General features: G+C 33.4%; 1 protein-coding gene across 3 annotated transcripts in view; it reads right to left on the bottom strand.

Annotated features, from left to right (window-relative positions):
* Nucleotides 1-12,169: 12,169 nt before the first annotated feature.
* Nucleotides 12,170-26,314, bottom strand: part of LOC143248516 (metalloprotease TIKI1-like) — a 36,559-nt gene continuing 22,414 nt past the window's right edge. The window contains exons 5-7 of one of the 3 annotated variants that reach the window (XM_076496935.1): nt 18,574-18,664; nt 15,537-15,815; nt 12,170-13,471 (exon numbers count right to left, since the gene is read on the bottom strand). In XM_076496935.1, the coding sequence (XP_076353050.1) occupies nt 13,285-13,471; nt 15,537-15,815; nt 18,574-18,664 (557 nt within the window). In that variant the 3' untranslated portion in view covers nt 12,170-13,284. Of the gene's footprint in view, nt 13,472-15,536; nt 15,819-18,573; nt 18,665-26,314 lie in introns of all 3 variants that reach the window. The other 2 variants (XM_076496936.1, XM_076496934.1) reach the window with 2 other exon arrangements.

The raw sequence follows: 26,314 nt of genomic DNA, 5'->3' as shown, positions 1-26,314 counted from the left end.
ACTGTATTATGATTAGATATTATAACGACCAGAAAAACACTGTGTTATGATTAGATATTATAACGTAAAGTATTAGAACGACCAGAAAAACACTGTATTATGATTAGATATTATAACGTAAAGTATTATAACGACCAGAAAAACACTGTATTATGATTAGATATTATAACGTAAAGTATTATAACGACCAGAAAAACACTGTATTATGATTAGATATTATAACGTAAAGTATTAGAACGACCAGAAAAACACTGTATTATGATTAGATATTATAACGTAAAGTATTATAACGACCAGAAAAACACTGTATTATGATTAGATATTATAAAGTAAAGTGTTAGAACGACCAGAAAAACACTGTATTATCATTAGATATTATAACATAAAGTATTATAACGACCAGAAAAACACTGTATTATCATTAGATATTATAACGTAAAGTATTATAACGACCAGAAAAACACTGTATTATCATTAGATATTATAACGTAAAGTGTTAGAACGACCAGAAAAACACTGTATTATGATTAGATATTATAACGTAAAGTATTAGCACGACCAGAAAAACACTGTATTATCATTAGATATTATAACGTAAAGTATTAGCACGACCAGAAAAACACTGTATTATGATTAGATATTATAACGTAAAGTATTATAACGACCAGAAAAACACTGTATTATCATTAGATATTATAACGTAAAGTATTATAACGACCAGAAAAACACTGTATTATCATTAGATATTATAACGTAAAGTATTAGAACGACCAGAAAAACACTGTATTATGATTAAATATTATAACGTAAAGTATTAGAACGACCAGAAAAACATTGTATTATGATTAGATATTATAACGTAAAGTATTATAACGACCAGAAAAACACTGTATTATGATTAGATATTATAACGTAAAGCATTATAACGACCAGAAAAACACTGTATTATCATTAGATATTATAACGTAAAGTATTAGCACGACCAGAAAAACACTGTATTATGATTAGATATTATAACGTAAAGTATTATAACGACCAGAAAAACACTGTATTATCATTAGATATTATAACGTAAAGTATTATAACGACCAGAAAAACACTGTATTATCATTAGATATTATAACGTAAAGTATTAGCACGACCAGAAAAACACTGTATTATGATTAGATATTATAACGTAAAGTATTATAACGACCAGAAAAACACTGTATTATGATTAGATATTATAACGTAAAGTATTATAACGACCAGAAAAACACTGTATTATCATTAGATATTATAACGTAAAGTATTATAACGACCAGAAAAACACTGTATTATGATGAGATATTATAACGTAAAGTATTATAACGACCAGAAAAACACTGTATTATCATTAGATATTATAACGTAAAGTATTATAACGACCAGAAAAACACTGTATTATCATTAGATATTATAACGTAAAGTATTAGAACGACCAGAAAAACACTGTATTATGATTAGATATTATAACGTAAAGTATTATAACGACCAGAAAAACACTGTATTATCATTAGATATTATAACGTAAAGTATTAGAACGACCAGAAAAACACTGTATTATCATTAGATATTATAACGTAAAGTATTAGAACGACCAGAAAAACACTGTATTATGATTAGATATTATAACGTAAAGTATTATAACGACCAGAAAAACACTGTATTATCATTAGATATTATAACGTAAAGTATTAGAACGACCAGAAAAACACTGTATTATGATTAGATATTATAACGTAAAGTATTAGAACGACCAGAAAAACTGTATTATGATTAGATATTATAACGTAAAGTATTATAACGACCAGAAAAACACTGTATTATGATTAGATATTATAACGTAAAGTATTAGAACGACCAGAAAAACACTGTATTATGATTAGATATTATAACGTAAAGTATTAGAACGACCAGAAAAACACTGTATTATGATTAGATATTATAACGTAAAGTATTATAACGACCAGAAAAACATTGTATTATGATTATATATTATAACGTAAAGTATTATAACGACCAGAAAAACACTGTATTATGATTAGATATTATAACTTAAAGCATTATAACGACCAGAAAAACACTGTATTATCATTAGATATTATAACGTAAAGTATTAGCACGACCAGAAAAACACTGTATTATGATTAGATATTATAACGTAAAGTATTATAACGACCAGAAAAACACTGTATTATCATTAGATATTATAACGTAAAGTATTAGAACGACCAGAAAAACACTGTATTATGATTAGATATTATAACGTAAAGTATTATAACGACCAGAAAAACACTGTATTATCATTAGATATTATAACGTAAAGTATTAGCACGACCAGAAAAACACTGTATTATGATTAGATATTATAACGTAAAGGATTATAACGACCAGAAAAACACTGTATTATCATTAGATATTATAACGTAAAGTATTAGAACGACCAGAAAAACACTGTATTATGATTAGATATTATAACGTAAAGTATTATAATGACCAGAAAAACACTGTATTATCATTAGATATTATAACGTAAAGTATTAGCACGACCAGAAAAACACTGTATTATGATTAGATATTATAACGTAAAGTATTATAACGACCAGAAAAACACTGTATTATGATTAGATATTATAACGTAAAGTATTATAACGACCAGAAAAACACTGTATTATCATTAGATATTATAACGTAAAGTATTATAACGACCAGAAAAACACTGTATTATCATTAGATATTATAACGTAAAGTATTAGAACGACCAGAAAAACACTGTATTATGATTAGATATTATAACGTAAAAGTATTATAACGACCAGAAAAACACTGTATTATCATTAGATATTATAACGTAAAGTATTATAACGACCAGAAAAACACTGTATTATCATTAGATATTATAACGTAAAGTATTAGAACGACCAGAAAAACACTGTATTATGATTAGATATTATAACGTAAAGTATTAGAACGACCAGAAAAACACTGTATTATGATTAGATATTATAACGTAAAGTATTATAACGACCAGAAAAACACTGTATTATCATTAGATATTATAACGTAAAGTATTAGCACGACCAGAAAAACACTGTATTATGATTAGATATTATAACGTAAAGTATTATAACGACCAGAAAAACACTGTATTATGATTAGATATTATAACGTAAAGTATTATAACGACCAGAAAAACACTGTATTATGATTAGATATTATAACGTAAAGTATTATAACGACCAGAAAAACACTGTATTATCATTAGATATTATAACGTAAAGTATTAGAACGACCAGAAAAACACTGTATTATGATTAGATATTATAACGTAAAGTATTATAACGACCAGAAAAAACTGTATTATCATTAGATATTATAACGTAAAGTATTAGAACGACCAGAAAAACACTGTATTATGATTAGATATTATAACGACCAGAAAAACATTGTATTATGATTAGATATTATAACGTAAAGTATTAGAACAACCAGAAAAACACTGTATTATGATTAGATATTATAACGTAAAGTATTATAACGACCAGAAAAACACTGTATTATGATTAGATATTATAACGTAAAGTATTAGAACGATCAGAGAAACACTGTATTATGATTAGATATTATAACGTAAAGTATTATAACGACCAGAAAAACACTGTATTATGATTAGATATTATAACGTAAAGTATTATAACGATCAGAAAAACACTGTATTATGATTAGATATTATAACGTAAAGTATTAGAACAACCAGAAAAACACTGTATTATGATTAGATATTATAACGTAAAGTATTATAACGACCAGAAAAACACTGTATTATGATTAGATATTATAACGTAAAGTATTAGAACGATCAGAGAAACACTGTATTATGATTAGATATTATAACGTAAAGTATTATAACGACCAGAAAAACACTGTATTATCATTAGATATTATAACGTAAAGTATTATAACGACCAGAAAAACACTGTATTATCATTAGATATTATAACGTAAAGTATTAGAACGACCAGAAAAATACTGTATTATGATTAGATATTATAACGTAAAGTATTATAACGACCAGAAAAACACTGTATTATCATTAGATATTATAACGTAAAGTATTATAACGACCAGAAAAACACTGTATTTTCATTAGATATTATAACGTAAAGTATTAGCACGACCAGAAAAACACTGTATTATCATTAGATATTATAACGTAAAGTATTAGAACGACCAGAAAAACACTGTATTATGATTAGATATTATAACGTAAAGTATTATAACGACCAGAAAAACACTGTATTATCATTAGATATTATAACGTAAAGTATTATAACGACCAGAAAAACACTGTATTATCATTAGATATTATAACGTAAAGTATTAGAACGACCAGAAAAACACTGTATTATGATTAGATATTATAACGTAAAGTATTATAACGACCAGAAAAAACTGTATTATCATTAGATATTATAACGTAAAGTATTATAACGACCAGAAAAACACTGTATTATGATTAGATATTATAACGACCAGAAAAACACTGTATTATGATTAGATATTATAACGTAAAGTATTAGAACGACCAGAAAAACACTGTATTATGATTAGATATTATAACGTAAAGTATTATAACGACCAGAAAAACACTGTATTATCATTAGATATTATAACGTAAAGTATTAGAACGACCAGAAAAACACTGTATTATGATTAGATATTATAACGTAAAGTATTAGAACGACCAGAAAAACTGTATTATGATTAGATATTATAACGTAAAGTATTATAACGACCAGAAAAACACTGTATTATGATTAGATATTATAACGTAAAAGTATTATAACGACCAGAAAAACACTGTATTATGATTAGATATTATAACGTAAAGTATTATAACGACCAGAAAAACACTGTATTATGATTAGATATTATAACGTAAAGTATTATAACGACCAGAAAAACACTGTATTATGATTAGATATTATAACGTAAAGTATTATAACGACCAGAAAAACACTGTATTATGATTAGATATTATAACGTAAAGTATTATAACGACCAGAAAAACACTGTATTATGATTAGATATTATAACGTAAAGTATTATAACGACCAGATAAACACTGTATTATGATTAGATATTATAACGTAAATTATTAGAACGACCAGAAAAACACTGTATTATGATTAGATATTATAACGTAAAGTATTATAACGACCAGAAAAACACTGTATTATGATTAGATATTATAACGTAAAGTATTATAACGACCAGAAAAACACTGTATTATGATTAGATATTATAACGTAAAGTATTATAACGACCAGAAAAACACTGTATTATCATTAGATATTATAACGTAAAGTATTAGAACAACCAGAAAAACACTGTATTATGATTAGATATTATAACGTAAAGTATTAGAACAACCAGAAAAACACTGTATTATGATTAGATATTATAACGTAAAGTATTATAACAACCAGAAAAACACTGTATTATGATTAGATATTATAACGTAAAGTATTATAACGACCAGAAAAACACTGTATTATGATTAGATATTATAACGTAAGGTATTATAACGACCAGAAAAACACTGTATTATGATTAGATATTATAACGTAAAGTATGAGAACAACCAGAAAAACACTGTATTATGATTAGATATTATAACGTAAAGTATTATAACGACCAGAAAAACACTGTATTATGATTAGATATTATAACGTAAAGTATTAGAACGATCAGAGAAACACTGTATTATGATTAGATATTATAACGTAAAGTATTATAACGACCAGAAAAACACTGTATTATGATTAGATATTATAACGTAAAGTATTATAACGATCAGAAAAACACTGTATTATGATTAGATATTATAACGTAAAGTATTATAACGACCAGAAAAACACTGTATTATGATTAGATATTATAACGTAAAGTATTATAACGACCAGAAAAACACTGTATTATCATTAGATATTATAACGTAAAGTATTAGAACGACCAGAAAAACACTGTATTATGATTAGATATTATAACGACCAGAAAAACACTGTGTTATGATTAGATATTATAACGTAAAGTATTAGAACGACCAGAAAAACACTGTATTATGATTAGATATTATAACGTAAAGTATTATAACGACCAGAAAAACACTGTATTATGATTAGATATTATAACGTAAAGTATTATAACGACCAGAAAAACACTGTATTATGATTAGATATTATAACGTAAAGTATTATTACGATCAGAAAAACACTGTATTATGATTAGATATTATAACGTAAAGTATTAGAACGACCAGAAAAACACTGTATTATGATTAGATATTATAACGTAAAGTATTATAACGACCAGAAAAACACTGTATTATCATTAGATATTATAACGTAAAGTGTTAGAACGACCAGAAAAACACTGTATTATGATTAGATATTATAACGTAAAGTATTATAACGACCAGAAAAACACTGTATTATGATTAGATATTATAAAGTAAAGTGTTAGAACGACCAGAAAAACACTGTATTATGATTAGATATTATAACATAAAGTATTATAACGACCAGAAAAACACTGTATTATCATTAGATATTATAACGTAAAGTATTATAACGACCAGAAAAACACTGTATTATGATTAGATATTATAACGTAAAGTATTATAACGACCAGAAAAACACTGTATTATGATTAGATTGATAAATATTCATGGAGTAGAATCATAGTTTACAACGTACGTTATGTTTATAAAATTACCAGTTTATTCCACAAATTGAAGTTCAAGTTGTTATGAGTTTTACTTTTTCTTCTCCAAATCCTTTAGCTTTATTTAGAATATTTGTAAACATATTAAATATAAGTTGTTTAAAGGGACTAGAGATATCATGTTACTCATCAACTATATTAGTAGGGACTAGAGATATCATGTCACTCATCAACTATATTAGTAGGGACTAGATGTCACATTACCCATCCACTACAGTAGTAGGAGTAGAGATGTGACGTTACCCATCTATTATACTAGTAGGGACTAGAGATATCATGTTACTCATCAACTATATTAGTAGGGACTAAATGTCACATTACCAATCCACTACAGTAGTAGGACTAGAGATGTCACGTTACCCATCTATTATACTAGTAAGGACTAGAGATATCATGTTACTCATCAACTATATTAGTAGGGACTAGATGCCACATTACCCATCCACTACAGTAGTAGGACTAGAGATGTCACGTTACCCATCTATTTTACTAGTAGGGAGTAGAGATATCATGTTACTCATCAACTATATTAGTAGGGACTAGATGTCACATTACCCATCCACTACAGTAGTAGGACTAGAGATGTGACGTTACCCATGTATTATACTAGTAGGGACTAGAGATATCATGTTACTCATCAACTATATTAGTAGTGACTAGATGTCACATAACCCATCCACTGTTGAGGTCATAATAAAATAACTCAAAAAAAGATGAATGAAAGTGAAATTGTCACAGGTATCCAGAAGATGTCAAACATGTTGACAGTTAGAAAGTGCATGCTTTAAACGTATTTTAATATCTTATCGTTTCTAGATTCGTCTCTGTATCATGGAATACCAAAACGTTTTCATAAAAAACAGAATGCTGTTTCAATATCCAGCCAGTTCCTAGTTTAAAAGGGTGCAACCTTGCAGTTGTATTATGGCCTCAAAGGATGTAAATATGGCCTTAGTTCTAAAAGCAACAATGGATAGACGTGACGTTAGATTTACAATAACAATGGTAGGAAACAAGTATATCTAGCTAACAAACAATTTCTAGTTCTTCTTGTTGTGGACATAAAATAAAAATATTTAAATTGCAACTTGTGCACGCCATTAAATCAAAATCCATGATGAACTTGAAGTTGTTACCATGTACGTTATAAACAGTGATATAGTTATCATGTACGTTATAAATAGTGGTGTAGTTACCATGTACGTAGTAAACAATGGCGTACTTACCATGTGCGTAATAAACCGTGACGTAGCTACCATATGCGTAGTAAACAGTGAGGTAGTTACCATGTGCATAATCAATAGTGACGTAGCTACCATGTATGCTTAAGCATCTACATCATTTCTTTTAAAATCATCCCATATATACTTAATGTATAAACACAAAATGTAAAGAAATATAAAAGGAATGCCTTCCCATCTTGTCTCAACTTCAGTGTATCTACTATATTCAGTGTTCTAAGTGTACTTTCTCAGTTCACTTCCAAGCTGACAGTGATTCATGTGTGCTTTCTCAGTTCACTTCCAAGCTGACAGTGATTCATGTGTGCTTTCTCAGTTCACTTCCAAGCTGACAGTGATTCATGTGTACTTTCTCAGTTCACTTCCAAGCTGACAGCGATTCATGTATGCTTTCTCAGTTCACTTCAAAGCTGACACTGATTCTATGTCTAATATTTGACTTTCCAACTATCAATATGATTTTCTATTTACTAAACAGCTCATTTTTAAAATCTAATTACCATCTGTGTGCTGAGATTCATCAGATGATAACCAGGTGTAACATGTACTCAGTTGACCCCTATTGTACAACATAGTTTGTCATAAGATGGACATTGTTACTTTGGAGATGAACACTACCAATCTTGGACCGTACATAATGGTAACAGCCTCTAATGCACTGAACTTTAAATTTCCTGCATATTTTGTGGTGTGGACACATTACTTTTGTTTGTGTGGTCAGCAATTGTTTGAACAGCATAATCAAAGTGGGATATCCCCCCAATGGCACAGTGGTATGTCTGCGGGCTCACGCTGCTAGAAACTGGGTTTCAATAAGGACAGTGGGAAAAGCACATATTGTCCTTTGTGATAAATTCTAAAACAAACAAGATATGATATATCACTGTTTTCACATAAATAATTTTATTCACACCAATGGTTTATTTATATGAAACAAAACACATAAAACCTGGCCTCTGAATATCTGTTTATAACTATTTCTTCTTGCAGGTCACAGGTCAGAAGAAAAGTCACAAACTGGTAGCCATTGAGGGCAGATGTCAGTTTTTATCACCTTTTCCGTACTGAACAAACCCTTACTAGTTAATTTTTGTAAACTCAAGTTACTGACTGATGTAAATAAATGTTTGTTAAAAATAGTTGTTTTGATATGGTCACACTGGTTACTGAATTTCCCATTGTATCTAAACATTCAACTGGATCATCAGTGTGTGAACCAATAAAAGTTTTATATATTTATTTTATGTACACCTGCACATCTTTACTAAAGGGATTATTTTGCACAGTGTTGTTTTAATAGAAACTTTATTGTGTTGATTACAAAGGGTTTTATTTTACTAAGAATCAAAACATATCCTGGCCGTAACAATTTGTTTTCTAAATCATTACCTTGTACATTTTATTGTTTGATTTCCATTTGACAGTGTTTGTTATTTTGCATGTGTTAATTCTGATAGTGTAACTTGTTTTTAAGGTTTGATTGTGTTGTAGTCACCACAGTTTAGATCTGTTGTTTTAACATAACTTATAACATGAAGTTTAGTGACAACATGGGACATACTAGCCCATCTCAGCTGTTCCATTCTCCAAACTAAACTAACTTTTTTTAAATCTTAAAGCCAACCTTTATCATTCATACACTTATAAAACTTTTTCTTAAACTCAGTTAAATTTACTGTCTCTACAACATCTGCACACAACCCACTCCAAAGGCCAACCACCTTGTTAGAAAAATGAAACTGTCTTAACTAATGATTTATCCTATCCTGACAAAATCTATACTTGTGTCCTCTCATTGTACTGTTGTCACTGTTAAATATAACAACAGAAGATGTATCAATACTGTCAACTCCTTTACAATCTTAAACACTTCAATGGAAAACAATATGAAAGATTTCAGCCTCTCCTTGTGCGACAACCCTCCATCCCAGGTACCATTCTATAAACCCTCTTCTAAACCCTTTCTGACAATCTCATGTCTTTACTAAAGTAAGATGCCCAAGAATGAAGAGAATATTACAAATACAACCTATATAGTGACTCATACAATGAAATCAACCTTTTAGACCTCTATTCAATATTTCTATAAATACAACCTAAAATATTATTTGTTGTACTACTATCAACATACTGTCTGGATGGCTTTAGGGACTGATCAACCATTACACCAAGATCACTTTCCATCCTAACACTTAATGTTATTCCCATCCAAATTATACTTATAATTCAAATTGTGATAGCCCACATGTATTACCTTGGTTTTATTTTAGACAAAGTTCTATTTGTCTTTATTATTTGGCAAGTGATCTGAAGTTAAAAAATAAGGGCAGGTATGGCAGGTATCCCTCGTGTAGGGCAGGTATGGCAGATGTCCCTCGTGTAGCACAAGGCAAAATCATAAAAAAAAGAATCAACCATCAAGAACCAGAGAAAGAAAGTGAAATAAGTGTTAGAAACACAAAACTTTATTAACATTTTAACACTGTACACTATATATATTTACAATCGTCAATTGAAGATTTGTTGTCAAAAAACAATGATATAAACACAAATCAGTTTGTACATAAACGAGGTATTAATGTTTGCACAATGTGCGTTTAATTTTTCAAATTTCTATTGTTACAACATACTCATTTCAATATACAACACTTTACTAGTGTTGGAGGTTTGAAAAATTTATTTCTTTAGTAACTTTGAATGTTTTAGTTGTTTTACATAAATTACTTGGTGATGATGTAGTTTGTTTTAATATCTTTCATCTACTTTCAGCGATATGTCGTCATATTTAAAAATGATATTGTCATCTTATTTAGGTTACACCACGTCTTTTCTTAGTATACATTATGATAAGTCTTCATTGATTGTGTAGTTTTCACTATATTATATCATATTTATCAAAACTTATCTAACACTTACTGTGTTTTCTCAGTCCAGCTACTAACTAATATTTTGTGGTCTATCAAACTATAATTCCAATTTTTTTAAATTAGTACGTTGGTTTATCTTACATTTCAGAAGATAGAGTAATTTACATTTTGTTACATGTGATATTTACCCCCAAAAGCAGTGAAAACTAGTCTCAATATTGTATATTTTAAATCTTCAGTGATGTCACACCCGTCTGTAAATCTTATTTTAACCCGTTGTTCATAATGCTGAGCAATGATTTTACACTGGAAGAACCAAAATCCCCTCTAACAGTCTGCAGTTACTTTAAATTAATATATTTCTAAGTTACACTGATACCTTCAATAATGATACTTAAGTACAATAATTTTACACTGGAAGAACCAAAATCCCCTCTAACAGTCTGCAGTTACTTTAAATTAATATATTTCTAAGTTACACTAATACCTTCAATAATGATACTTAAGTACAATAATTTTACACTGGAAGAACCAAAATCCCCTCTATCAGTCTGCAGTTACTTTAAATTAATGTATTTCTAAGTTACACTAATACCTTCAATAATGATACTTAAGTACAATAATTTTACACTGGAAGAACCAAAATCCCCTCTAACAGTCTGCAGTTACTTTAAATTAATGTATTTCTAAGTTACACTAATACCTTCAATAATGATACTTAAGTACAATAATTTTACACTGGAAGAACCAAAATCCCCTCTAACAGTCTGCAGTTACTTTAAATTAATGTATTTCTAAGTTACACTGATACCTTCAATAATGATACTTAAGTACAATAATTTTACACTGGAAGAACCAAAATCCCCTCTATCAGTCTGCAGTTACTTTAAATTAATGTATTTCTAAGTTACACTAATACCTTCAATAATGATACTTAAGTACAATAATTTTACACTGGAAGAACCAAAATCCCCTCTAACAGTCTGCAGTTACTTTAAATTAATGTATTTCTAAGTTACACTGATACCTTCAATAATGATACTTAAGTACAATAATTTTACACTGGAAGAACCAAAATCCCCTCTATCAGTCTGCAGTTACTTTAAATTAATGTATTTCTAAGTTACACTGATACCTTCAATAATGATACTTAAGTACAATAATTTTACACTGGAAGAACCAAAATCCCCTCTAACAGTCTGTAGTTACTTTAAATTAATATATTTCTAAGTTACACTGATACCTTCAATAATGATACTCAAGTACAATAATTTTACACTGGAAGAACCAAAATCCCCTCTAACAGTCTGTAGTTACTTTAAATTAATATATTTCTAAGTTACACTGATACCTTCAATAATGATACTTAAGTACAATAATTTTACACTGGAAGAACCAAAATCCCCTCTAACAGTCTGCAGTTACTTTAAATTAATATATTTCTAAGTTACACTAATACCTTCAATAATGATACTTAAGTACAATAATTTTACACTGGAAGAACCAAAATCCCCTCTATCAGTCTGCAGTTACTTTAAATTAATGTATTTCTAAGTTACACTAATACCTTCAATAATGATACTTAAGTACAATAATTTTACACTGGAAGAACCAAAATCCCCTCTAACAGTCTGCAGTTACTTTAAATTAATGTATTTCTAAGTTACACTAATACCTTCAATAATGATACTTAAGTACAATAATTTTACACTGGAAGAACCAAAATCCCTCTAACAGTCTGCAGTTACTTTAAATTAATGTATTTCTAAGTTACACTGATACCTTCAATAATGATACTTAAGTACAATAATTTTACACTGGAAGAACCAAAATCCCCTCTATCAGTCTGCAGTTACTTTAAATTAATGTATTTCTAAGTTACACTAATACCTTCAATAATGATACTTAAGTACAATAATTTTACACTGGAAGAACCAAAATCCCCTCTAACAGTCTGCAGTTACTTTAAATTAATGTATTTCTAAGTTACACTGATACCTTCAATAATGATACTTAAGTACAATAATTTTACACTGGAAGAACCAAAATCCCTCTATCAGTCTGCAGTTACTTTAAATTAATGTATTTCTAAGTTACACTGATACCTTCAATAATGATACTTAAGTACAATAATTTTACACTGGAAGAACCAAAATCCCCTCTAACAGTCTGTAGTTACTTTAAATTAATATATTTCTAAGTTACACTGATACCTTCAATAATGATACTCAAGTACAATAATTTTACACTGGAAGAACCAAAATCCCCTCTAACAGTCTGTAGTTACTTTAAATTAATATATTTCTAAGTTACACTGATACCTTCAATAATGATACTTATGTACTTTATAATTTTTTCTTTATTCCAGTTCATTTGACCTTGTGAATCTTTTCAAAATTCCACCAAACTAAAACGACCATTAACGTACATGGAAAAACCCTAAGTTCACGTGCTACTGTGGCGCCCCCAGTGGTTAATCCATACCAGAGATGTAATGATTTCTCCATCCCTTGTACATCAGTGTTGGGTTCCTGTTGAGGTAGTTTCTTTGGAGGTCTGAAAAACAAGATGGTGTGTTATACAGATGTTATATAGTTGTATTGTGTTATATATTGTGTAATGTTGTATGTATATATAGTTACACAGATATATTATGTTGCATAGTTATATTTATAAAAATAAATAATGAAGTGGAACTTATTTCTCTTAATATCTAACATACAACTGTATATTAACTTACTGACCTGTCCTAACATACAACTGTATATTAACTTACTGACCTGTCCTAACATACAACTGTATATTAACTTACTGACCTGTCCTAACATACAACTGTATATTAACTTACTGACCTGTCCTAACATACAACTGTATATTAACTTACTGACCTGTCCTAACATACAACTGTATATTAACTTACTGACCTGTCCTAACATACAACTGTATATTAACTTACTGACCTGTCCTAACATACAACTGTATATTAACTTACTGACCTGTCTAACATACAACTGTATATTAACTTACTGACCTGTCCTAACATACAACTGTATATTAACTTACTGACCTGTCCTAACATACAACTGTATATTAACTTACTGACCTGTCCTAACATACAACTGTATATTAACTTACTGACCTGTCCTAACATACAACTGTATATTAACTTACTGACCTGTCCTAACATACAACTGTATATTAACTTACTGACCTGTTCTAACATACAACTATGAATTAACCTATTAACTTGTCCCCCTGCATCTAGAGGTGGGACTAAGTCTAAAGGGGTCCTGAAGGAGCTGACAAAGTTAAGAATTCCCAACAAGGGTAACATATACAAGGGGTCCAATTAGTTTTAATGCTGTAGAGGGTCATCTTTCGTAGTTATACCACCAGCAATGACATCAGCACCTCAGAAATATTAAACAGTAAAATATCATAGTTAAATGTCTTGAAACAAGCACAGCACAGTCCTGGCTTTGCAGTGGGGAACATTGTGACAACAGTCAGAAAAACTTGAACACTTATAATCACAATACAAGCACACTAACAACCAGGAGAGGCCCTGCCCGATTCTTTCTAACAGCTGTAATAAAAAAACAATATTCCAACATAGACAGTCTGTATTTAAGACAAAACAATGATAAAATAACCGTAACTGGACTTTGAAAATGGGAACCTTATTCACACAATGACAACTTACTTGTGAACTCTAATTCAAAGTGCTGTGAATTGGTTTTAGTTTTAGTTTCATTCTAGGATCAGTTGGTTCTGTCTAGTATGCTCCCGAGAGTAAAATTACTACCTTTTGTTTTCTAGTTCTTTGGTGAACAAAACTATGTTCTCTACTCCTTATAAAGGTAAATGTCCATTATTAAAACGTTACCCTACTCCTTATAAAGGTAAGTGTCCATTATTAAAACGTTACTCTACTCCTTGTAAAGGTAAGTGTCCATTATTAAAACGTTACTCTACTCCTTATAAAGGTAAATGTCCATTATTAAAACGTTACTCTACTCCTTGTAAAGGTAAGTGTCCATTATTAAAACGTTACTCTACTCCTTGTAAAGGTAAGTGTCCATTATTAAAACGTTACTCTACTCCTTGTAAAGGTAAGTGTCCATTATTAAAACGTTACTCTACTCCTTATAAAGGTAAGTGTCCATTATTAAAACGTTACTCTACTCCTTATAAAGGTAAGTGTCCATTATTAAAACGTTACTCTACTCCTTATAAAGGTAAGTGTCCATTATTAAAACGTTACTCTACTCCTTATAAAGGTAAGTGTCCATTATTAAAACGTTACTCTACTCCTTGTAAAGGTAAATGTCCATTATTAAAACGTTACTCTACTCCTTGTAAAGGTAAATGTCCATTATTAAAACGTTACTCTACTCCTTGTAAAGGTAAATGTCCATTATTAAAACGTTACTCTACTCCTTGTAAAGGTAAATGTCCATTATTAAAACGTTACTCTACTCCTTATAAAGGTAAATGTCCATTATTAAAACGTTACTCTACTCCTTATAAAGGTAAATGTCCATTATTAAAACGTTACTCTACTCCTTGTAAAGGTAAATGTCCATTATTAATGTTACTCTACTCCTTATTGTTTTCTCACCTAGTTGTCATGGTATCCAGCCTGATCCACAAGTCTTCAAACTTTCCACGAGGCTTCTTTGCGAAAGGTGCACGTGTCGTTCGCAATAATCGAACATTGGATTTGTACAACTCGGACTGGAAGCCTTTTTTTCTCAGTCGTGAATGATCCTGGTGGGAAGTTTGAAAACTACTGGCGCCACTCCTCTTCTCAGTGTCAATTAGTTTTGAATCGCTGCTAAATCCTGATGCGTCGGATAGATGGAGCCACGGCCAGTGTTTCTCTTTGCTGTCATAGGTCCTGCTTGTAAACCGGAAAAGAGACGTGCAAAAAAAAACTTAATACAAGAAGTAATTCGTACTTAACGTAGAACTATTCCTGTTTTTGCTCAGTTATTCTAATGATCAAATGTCAAAGAAGCCCATAAATTTACCACGAAGATGTAGCAACCAACGAGGGTGCCCATCTGATGAAACATTACGTGCTAATATTTAAAATTAATAACTATAGTTAGTGCCAGGTTGAGTTTTAGTTTCCATATAAGTTAGTACATTGTTCAGATCAATCTTAACTAACAATAAAAGAAAGGTGGTAAAACAATATACTTAATTTCAAGTGTAAAGTTTTAAATAGTTTATATGAAACTCCAATAAAAATTGGAAGGAAAAGTCGCTGTACACTCGTTTCATTAAGAACACAGTTTTAACGAAACAAGCACTGATTTAATGTGTTTGATTTTCTTTAATAAAATACAAACTCTACAGATCGTACAGTAACTTTTCCCCGCCCTGTGGTGTTTATAAAATTATAAAGTTTGACCACGTCACACCATCGTTTTAGGTACATATCAGAAGCTGTAAAAACGTTTTGTGACAGTAATGAAATCTACAACCTGAAACTTAAGTGATGTCGGTATAAAAAAGTGATACTTTATGACCTCTATTTCAAAACCACCACTCATTATGGATCATCATATTCGTGTTTTTTATGTTATCACATGTACACAGACTCCATTATAACGTGTAATGTTGTACGTGTATACAGTCGTGTAATGCTGTGCTTCTAAAAGTAAAAACACCTTTCCACACATGTTTATTTCAGCGCAGAACCACACAATATGTTATCTTCACTGTTCACTATACATTTTAACCCTTGTATGTCGACTAAGATCTGACACTGCTAATTGTAAATGTTTTCTTTTTGAGTGAAAAAAAACAAACAAAACGTAAAAACTTGTGGTAAATATGAAATGACAGTTGTTTTTAGAAACCAACCATTGTTTACAAAACTGTTAAAACAAAAATTACCTTCCAGTAAAGAGAAATACAACAAGTTGTCGAATCTCACTTATCTACCTTTTGGACAGATCTTATTACTTTTGTGTCTGAACAATATTTGTTTTTTTTTATAATTTTTGACAATACTGATAGAAAATCTTAAAACAACGAGATAAAAATTAAAAAATATATATTTTATATGAATATTACATAAACACTTCAGCCCGCCTTCCGCTAGTACAGCGGTAAGTCTACAGGTTTACATAAACACTTCAGCCCCCCGCTAGTACAGCGGTAAGTCTACGGGTTTACATAAACACTTCAGCCCCCCGCTAGTACAGCGGTACGTCTACGGGTTTACATAAACACTTCAGCCCCCCGCTAGTACAGCGGTACGTCTACGGGTTTACATAAACACTTCAGCCCCCCGCTAGTACAGCGGTACGTCTACGGGTTTACATAAACACTTCAGCCCCCGCTAGTACAGCGGTACGTCTACGGGTTTACATAAATACTTCAGCCCCCGCTAGTACAGCGGTACGTCTACGGGTTTACATAAACACTTCAGCCCCTGCTAGTACAGTGGTACGTCTACGGGTTTACATAAACACTTCAGCCCCCGCTAGTACAGTGGTACGTCTACGGGTTTACATAAACACTTCAGCCCCCCGCTAGTACAGTGGTACGTCTACGGGTTTACATAAACACTTAAACACTTCCCCCCCGCTAGTACAGTGGTACGTCTACGGGTTTACATAAACACTTCAGCCCCCCGCTAGTACAGTGGTACGTCTACGGGTTTACATAAACACTTCATCACACAGCTGCTGCTTTATCACAGTCAGTTAAGTCCGTCAAAAATTAAAACTAAAAGTTATTCCAGATTTTTACACTGTTACTAAGTACATCACTGGAGGCATGTCTAAGATCTTTAAAACCATGAAATATATAGTGGCTAGTATTGTGGTTCCCTCTAGCGACAAGTTTACACTTTTTCATATTGACGTATATCAGAGACGTCATTAGGCGCTGCCACAGGAGATTCGTACCCCGAATGCATTTGCTCTTGAAAAATCATAATAGAAAATTATGATTAATATCATATTGAAACATCGAAAATTCCGACGAGTTCTGGGCCTGAGCCCCGACTCGTGTAAGTACCTAGCAGTGCCTATAACATATGTAGGGGATGCTGTTGTGATTTTCTTTAAGAGTCCTACTAAAAATAGCGCTAGGAATAAATGTGTTCTATTTTCGATATTGTGGTATATAGATTGTATATATAAAATAGCGTCATAAATAGGTTTATTCTATGTTATCCTGTAATGTATAGAGAGAGAGTTACTAAAAATACCGCTAGGGACAAGTTGTTCCTATTTTCAGTATTGGCGTGTATACAATACAGCACTTTAAAAACTTCGCTAGGGCCGGTTTATACAATTCTCAGCTTTGATATATTGCTGGACATTTAGAAAACTGACTGTAGTTGCTAAATGGCCTCTACTGTATTACGCATGCAAAGTTTTTATTTGTTGTTGTTTTACTTCTTGTACATACAATGAGATGTTACTGCAGTAATTTAACTATTTAGTGTTAAATAACATTGTTAAGAACGAGGATATTTATTGTGTAGCCTTTAGAAAAGAAATTAAATACGTAGATATTTAACTATTTCTAAATTTAGTGTCCGTTAATACTACATTTTAACTATTCTCTTTTCAAATATAAGTAGATGGCGCTAGTAACAATTTTACAAACTGTGAGAAATTCACAATACTCACTGTATCAACTTCTCATTGGCTCCAATATGTTCAATTTCATATCCTTGACTTTTCATGAAGTCTAGAATTGTGTCATTACCAAGAAAATGACCTGAAAAACGGTAAGACATGTGAAAATTTTAACTATAATTGGTCTAACTTGCCACTTTTCTTCCAATTCTCGAATGTACTTCAGTGAATGTGAAAATACAAACAGTAAAAATATTTGCACGTCCACTTACTTTAACCTGTTCCTATCTAAATCAGTGAAATTCTTTATAATAAATAATTTCTTTAACCTGTTTATATCAGAAACAGTGGGAGTTTTCTTTATAATTTAAGTTAACCTTTTATTTTAAGAAATGGTCAGGTTAATTTTAATGAACTAATCAGTTTAACCTCTTCACTTAAGTATTTTAATAATATACTTAATTTAAACCGTTCATATCATATTACTTTCCCAATATTATTATTATGACATTGTAAGAAGTTTTTTTTTAAAAAAACGTTACATTTTCCTGTATTTTACAGTTTAAAAAATATGTCTCTCGCAACATACAATAATTTTCACTTATCAGCCTCGGAACTATTGGATTTCCCTTTAAAAGTGAACTAATGTTAACCATAGACAGAATACAGCTAACGACTGCAAGTGAAACTACATTCAACCTGTGACGTAACAAGTTTGTGGAAGGTCTCTTAACGCTCCTGAAGAAACTGAAAAGCGAAACGTTGAGTGTACAATTCAATCAAAGTAATAAATTCACGTTATAAAGTGATTTATTTCTGGTATTAAAACTAGTTTTAAATTTAAACTGAGTGTTGCGACATGTGATACCACACCTAAATAACAAAACTTTACAGGGCTACGCTATATTCTACAATTTCAAGTTATACCATTCACGTGCCAAAACATATCGTGAGTGTTATTTAAAGTTTTCTTTAACTTGTAACCCAAATTTTATGAAAGAACAGTTTTATTAGTTGCATCTGAGGATTTTGGAAACACAAGTGAAGTAGATAAGCAAATCTTAACTTTAACCGAATTGTAAGGCGATTGGTTTTACTGTAAAAACCATTCAGTATAACTTAACCTTGTTGGTTATCGTTTTGAATCTCCACAGTGGTTCAATGGCAATTCTTTACCCGTGATGGCAGAGCACAGATAGCCTATTGCGTAGCTTTGCACTTAAGAAATGAACCAAGTTATCCTTATGTAGATTTCACTCAGCACGAGACACTGATTGAGTTAACTGATGCTTCAATACAATATATCAATATAAGATAATTAAAAACTGCTACTTTAAAAGGGGAAAATATGGAGCTTCAAAACACACAGAAACGAGGTAGGCAGCTTAAAGTGAAAAGTACTCAAAGTTATGGTGTTTGAGACATGGTACTGGAAATCCCTATTTTGACTCTCCTAAATATTACAGATTTTAAACACGGAATCAAAGTATGGCTTAAGGACATAATGTCAGGACCACATCTCATATACCTCGAGTCTAGTTGGTTATTTCCACTTCAGGCTACTTGTCTTGTGTCTGTATTTTATCAAGATGTCTCTTAGACCTCTTTTGAATTAACAACCTTTAATACTCTTAATTCTTCAGTGTTTTTATGTTATTACAGTGGTTCTTAACCTGGGTTCAATCGAACCCCAGGGGTTCGGCGGAGGTCAAGACACACACACTGTGTGTGTGTCCGTTCCCATTCACCCCACTCGTATGATTCGTGACGTCATGCTCCACTTGACCATCATTGGCTGCAGCTGATCACGTCACATCACTTGGCCTTAATATCTGTGCTGCAGGGAACTTTGTGCGTTTAGCATTCGACTTGTGATTGTAGTAATCGTGCGTCATTTGTGATTTTTTTCCTAGTCTTTCAATCCCTTCATACTCATGTCGAGCAAAAACAAAGTGATCGGACGAATACGTACAATATGGATTCACGTGTATAACGTAACATGATAGGAGTCAGCGTCCTCAACGCATGATTTGCAATGCCAAGTTAAGAAAGTCTAGTCTAGCACCGGCAAAACTAGGAGAACACTCCCTAAAGCTGCATGGAGATGAGAAATACAAGAACACAACGCTTGCTGAATTCAAGGTAAAGAGAGCCAGGTTCGATGAAAAGGCTACTTTGTTCTCGGCTTTGTACCCATCGACAAACCGATCCTCACAGCATCGTGCGAAGTTGCGTACTTGATCGCATAGCAGAGCAAACCACACACCATTGGTGAAGCACTCGTAAAACCAGCTGCGTTGATAATGGCGAATATCATGCTGGGAAAAGCTGCTGAAAATAAGTTATCCCAAATTGCTCTTTCAAATGACACCATCAGCAGGAGAATAGATGACATGAGTGATGACATCTTGGCTCAAGTAGTAGCAGATCTGATTTCAAGCCCAGCAAAATTCAGCCTTCAACTCAACGAGACCACCGATGTTTCCAATCTAAGCCAGCTTGTTGTATTCGTGCGCTATACGAGACCACCGACGTTTCCAATCTAAGCCAGCTTGTTGTATTCGTGCGCTATACGAGTTTTGTTTGGGAATTTCGCACAAAGCTACTCGAGGGCTATCTGTGCTAGCCGTCCCTAATTTAGCAGTGTAAGACTAGAGGGAAGGCAGCTAGTCATCACCATCCACCGCCAACTCTTGGGCTTCTTTACCAACGAATAGTGGGATTGACCGTCACATTATACACCCCACGGCTGGGAGGGCGAGCATGTTTAGCGCGACGCGGGCGCGAACCCGCGACCCTCGGATTACGAGTCGCACGCCTTACGCGCTAGGCCATGCCGGGCCCTGCGCTATACGAGACCACCGACGTTTCCAATCTAAACCAACTTGTTGTATTCGTGCGCTATGTGAAGAACGACGAGATAAAAGATTTTTTTATTTTGTAAACCTCTTACAACAACAACTAAGACGTGAAGAAACTTGTGGATGACTTCTTCTGAGACAACGATCTTTCGTAGGATATGGTTTCTGCAGTTTGTTCGGACGGAGCTCCAGTCATGCTGGGACGAAACTCTGGTTTTCGTGCGCCGGTGAAAGCCGATGCACCACACATCATTGTAACGCACTGTGTTCTGCACAGGATTGCGTTGACAACAAAAACCTTGCCTTCAAAACTAGCAGAAATATTAAAAATTGTAGTGGAATGTGTGAACTTTATGCGAAATAGTGCCCTGAAGTACCGCATCTTCAAAGAGCTGTGTAATGAAATGGGCTCTGAATTCGAGGTACTTCTGTACCATTCTAACGTTCCGTGGTTATCCCGGGGAAAGGTGCTGAATCGTGTTTTTGCCATGCGTGTGGAATTAGACCTGTTTTTGTTAGATTTTTCGAAGCAATCTGCATGACAATGTTCGTGCTCCGAGTTCATTCTCATTTTGGCGTACATGGTCGATATCTTCAATCATCTCAATCAGCAGATGCAGGGCGGTGGAGTCAACATCATCGGAGCGGAAGAAAACCTGAAGGCTTTTCATAAAAAGCTAACGTTATGGAAACGACGAACAGAGAATGATAACTTCGCAAACTTTCCCCTGCTGGACGACTGTGGAAGTAAGATCGAAGATGTGTCTGAAATCGGAGACATTTCTGTACCCGGGGAACTGAAGCAAGCAATTGCCATGCACTTAGATGAGCTCGCAAAGTCTCTTGACGGATACTTCCCCTCCAGAGAGTCATATCCAGCATGCGTGAGACAGCAGTTCACGTTTACTGTTGCGACAGCAGATGTCAATGATGAATACCTCGACGAAATCATTGAACTCCAGCAGAGCCAGGTTCAACAGCAACTTTTCAGAACAGCAACGCTCTCAACGTTTTGGTGTCACCAAATCGTAGCTACACTCTTATTGCTAAGAAAGCCCTTGAGATACTCATACCGTTCGTTACCACGTATCTTTGCGAGCAATCCTTTTCGAGGATGATAGACATAAAAACGAAGAAAAGGAACAGACTTTGTTACGAAAATGATATGAGAGTGGCACTTGTCAAGGTGAAACCGCGCATTTCTGAACTTGTCTCTGAAAGGGAACAGCAAAAGTCACATTGATTTGCAGTAAATATTCATTGTTTTGTGTGAAATTCATGTTTTGTTGGTTTTGTTCTTTGAACACTGATATTGTGTGCAACTGATGCATGGTTCATTTTGTGCACTAATAAAATATCTACTTATGTTCTGAATTTGAACAAAATCATATTTTATTTTTCCAATTACGAAGGGTTCAGTGAATGCAAGTACGAAACTTCTGGGTTCAATTCCTCCAACAAGGTTAAGAACCACTGGTCTCGTACAGTACCTCCCAACAAGGTTAAGAACCACTGGTCTGGTTCAGTACCTCCCAACAAGGTTAAGAACCACTGGTCTGGTTCAGTACCTCCCAACAAGGTTAAGAACCACTGGTCTGGTTCAGTACCTCCCAACAAGGTTAAGAACCACTGGTCTGGTTCAGTACCTCCCAACAAGGTTAAGAACCACTGGTCTGGTTCAGTACCTCCCAACAAGGTTAAGAACCACTGGTCTGGTTCAGTACCTCCCAACAAGGTTAAGAACCACTGGTCTGGTTCAGTACCTCCCAACAAGGTTAAGAACCACTGGTCTGGTTCAGTACCTCCCAACAAGGTTAAGAACCACTGGTCTGGTTCAGTACCTCCCAACAAGGTTAAGAACCACTGGTCTGGTTCAGTACCTCCCAACAAGGTTAAGAACCACTGGTCTGGTTCAGTACCTCCCAACAAGGTTAAGAACCACTGGTCTGGTTCAGTACCTCCCAACAAGGTTAAGAACCACTGGTCTGGTTCAGTACCTCCCAACAAGGTTAAGAACCACTGGTCTGGTTCAGTACCTCCCAACAAGGTTAAGAACCACTGGTCTGGTTCAGTACCTCCCAACAAGGTTAAGAACCACTGGTCTGGTTCAGTACCTCCCAACAAGGTTAAGAACCACTGGTCTGGTTCAGTACCTCCCAACAAGGTTAAGAACCACTGGTCTGGTTCAGTACCTCCCAACAAGGTTAAGAACCACTGGTCTGGTTCAGTACCTCCCAACAAGGTTAAGAACCACTGGTCTGGTTCAGTACCTCCCAACAAGGTTAAGAACCACTGGTCTGGTTCAGTACCTCCCAACAAGGTTAAGAACCACTGGTCTGGTTCAGTACCTCCCAACAAGGTTAAGAACCACTGGTCTGGTTCAGTACCTCCCAACAAGGTTAAGAACCACTGGTCTGGTTCAGTACCTCCCAACAAGGTTAAGAAACACTGGTCTGGTTCAGTACCTCCCAACAAGGTTAAGAAACACTGGTCTGGTTCAGTACCTCCCAACAAGGTTAAGAAACACTGGTCTGGTTCAGTACCTCCCAACAAGGTTAAGAAACACTGGTCTGGTTCAGTACCTCCCAACAAGGTTAAGAAACACTGGTCTGGTTCAGTACCTCCCAACAAGGTTAAGAACCACTGGTCTGGTTCAGTACCTCCCAACAAGGTTAAGAACCACTGGTCTGGTTCAGTACCTCCAAACAAGGTTAAGAACCACTGGTCTGGTTCAGTACCTCCAAACAAGGTTAAGAACCACTGGTCTGGTTCAGTACCTCCAAACAAGGTTAAGAACCACTGGTCTGGTTCAGTACCTCCAAACAAGGTTAAGAACCACTGGTCTGGTTCAGTACCTCCAAACAAGGTTAAGAACCACTGGTCTGGTTCAGTACCTCCAAACAAGGTTAAGAACCACTGGTCTGGTTCAGTACCTCCAAACAAGGTTAAGAACCACTGGTCTGGTTCAGTACCTCCAAACAAGGTTAAGAACCACTGGTCTGGTTCAGTACCTCCAAACAAGGTTAAGAACCACTGGTCTGGTTCAGTACCTCCCAACAAGGTTAAGAACCACTGGTCTGGTTCAGTACCTCCAAACAAGGTTAAGAACCACTGGTCTGGTTCAGTACCTCCCAACAAGGTTAAGAACCACTGGTCTGGTTCAGTACCTCCCAACAAGGTTAAGAACCACTGGTCTGGTTCAGTACCTCCCAACAAGGTTAAGAACCACTGGTCTGGTTCAGTACCTCCCAACAAGGTTAAGAACCACTGGTCTGGTACAGTACCTCCAACAAGGTTAAGAACCACTGGTCTGGTACAGTACCTCCAACAAGGTTAAGAACCACTTGTCTGGTACAGTACCTCCAACAAGGTTAAGAACCACTGGTCTGGTTCAGTACCTCCAACAAGGTTAAGAACCACTGGTCTGTGTAGCAGCAGTACTGTCCTATTTAATATAGTTTAATGAAATAGTTCGTGTGTTATGCTCTTTGAGAAAGAATAAGAGCTTTTGGATTGGCTTCATACAGACTATAATAAGGTCGTGATAACTGACACTGCACGTGTGATTACTATAAAGCCTGGTGATCAATATGACGACTCTTAAGTGTTGGCTATAATTTAACCCTTACCATCAGATGCTCGAAATTCAGCTTGATGCTATCTAAACTACAGTTTAAACATTTCTGTTGTTTAAGACGTTTGTGTACCATAACCGAAATCAACTATGCAGTGGTAAAAACACAATTGTGATCCTATATATAAACAAATGATACACGACACCAGTACAGTCGTGACAGTAAGTGTGGTACGTGTGCCGTATGAACATTAAATTACATGCACGCAACTACTTACATATACATGTAGTAGATTATGAAACTCTATATAAACTACATTAAAACTACTGGGTGTTAACAACCACCATTATTTTCAAGACAGTCAAGTAAACTTAAAAACTACCCTACAAAGAGTGTAATGATGCGTCTAGTAACATTGTTCATGTTTTATACAACAGTCACAGCTAGTTTTGCTGTAGCCTAATGGGAAAATATTAGATAATAAAGAACAAGTGGACAATCCCTCTTTTGGACAACTAGTGAGGTTTACGATAGAATTAAAAGTTGATGATTTGTTTCATTTTAGTTTGGGTTTTCAAAAACTCAACAATAACCGAGAAATGAACTTTAAATTTTATCTAATTGCGAAGCAAAACCAACCGACAAAACTCAACAGCTGTTTATTATATTACAAGCTATGTTGCTAAGCCTTTCCAAACCTACGAAATGTTTAAAGAAATTAAACGAATTAACCTAAAAAACTGTTGCCCTTCGCTAATTCCTAGACACTTCAGCTGAAGATGCTTCAGTGAAAGGAAACTGGTAAAATCAAGAGATCAACTGAGATAGGCGACAAACTGGATAACTTGTATATAATTATGGGCTGGGAACACGTCATCCCTTGCCATTAGCGACACTGGTGATGTTTTATACGAGACGTTAAAAAAATCTAATTGAAGCAGGCCTCATCATTGGTTCTCGCGTATTTAATTAAGTAAAGTCTTAAATAAACAAAAAATAACAATTTGCGAACGTAAATCAGCAAACATTTATAATCGTATTACTTAAATATCTATTTCGGTTTGCTTTAGTCACGACTTGTACAAATCTGTTACAACAATCTTCTTACTTTTAATATTATCGCAAACCGTGTTTTTCAGTTTGTAAAAGTATACGTAAAATGTGTCCGATGAAGTAACAATATTAACAAATCACGTGGTTTATGTTCATGTGGCAATAGGCAATGCCCCTAATAACTCTACACAAAAATAGTGATCGCCACGTGCTCTCTTTCTGTGATATTGTTTGAAATAAATGGTCTCTTCGTAAGAGCATCTATCATTACATATAGATGTGCAATACTTTGTTCGTAAAAGG

The sequence above is a fragment of the Tachypleus tridentatus genome, chromosome 4 (assembly GCF_004210375.1).
Source record: "Tachypleus tridentatus isolate NWPU-2018 chromosome 4, ASM421037v1, whole genome shotgun sequence".
Classification (NCBI taxonomy): Eukaryota; Metazoa; Arthropoda; class Merostomata; order Xiphosura; family Limulidae; genus Tachypleus; species Tachypleus tridentatus.
The sequence above is the reverse complement of the archived record's forward strand: the minus strand, read 5'-3'. Positions and strand labels throughout refer to the sequence as shown.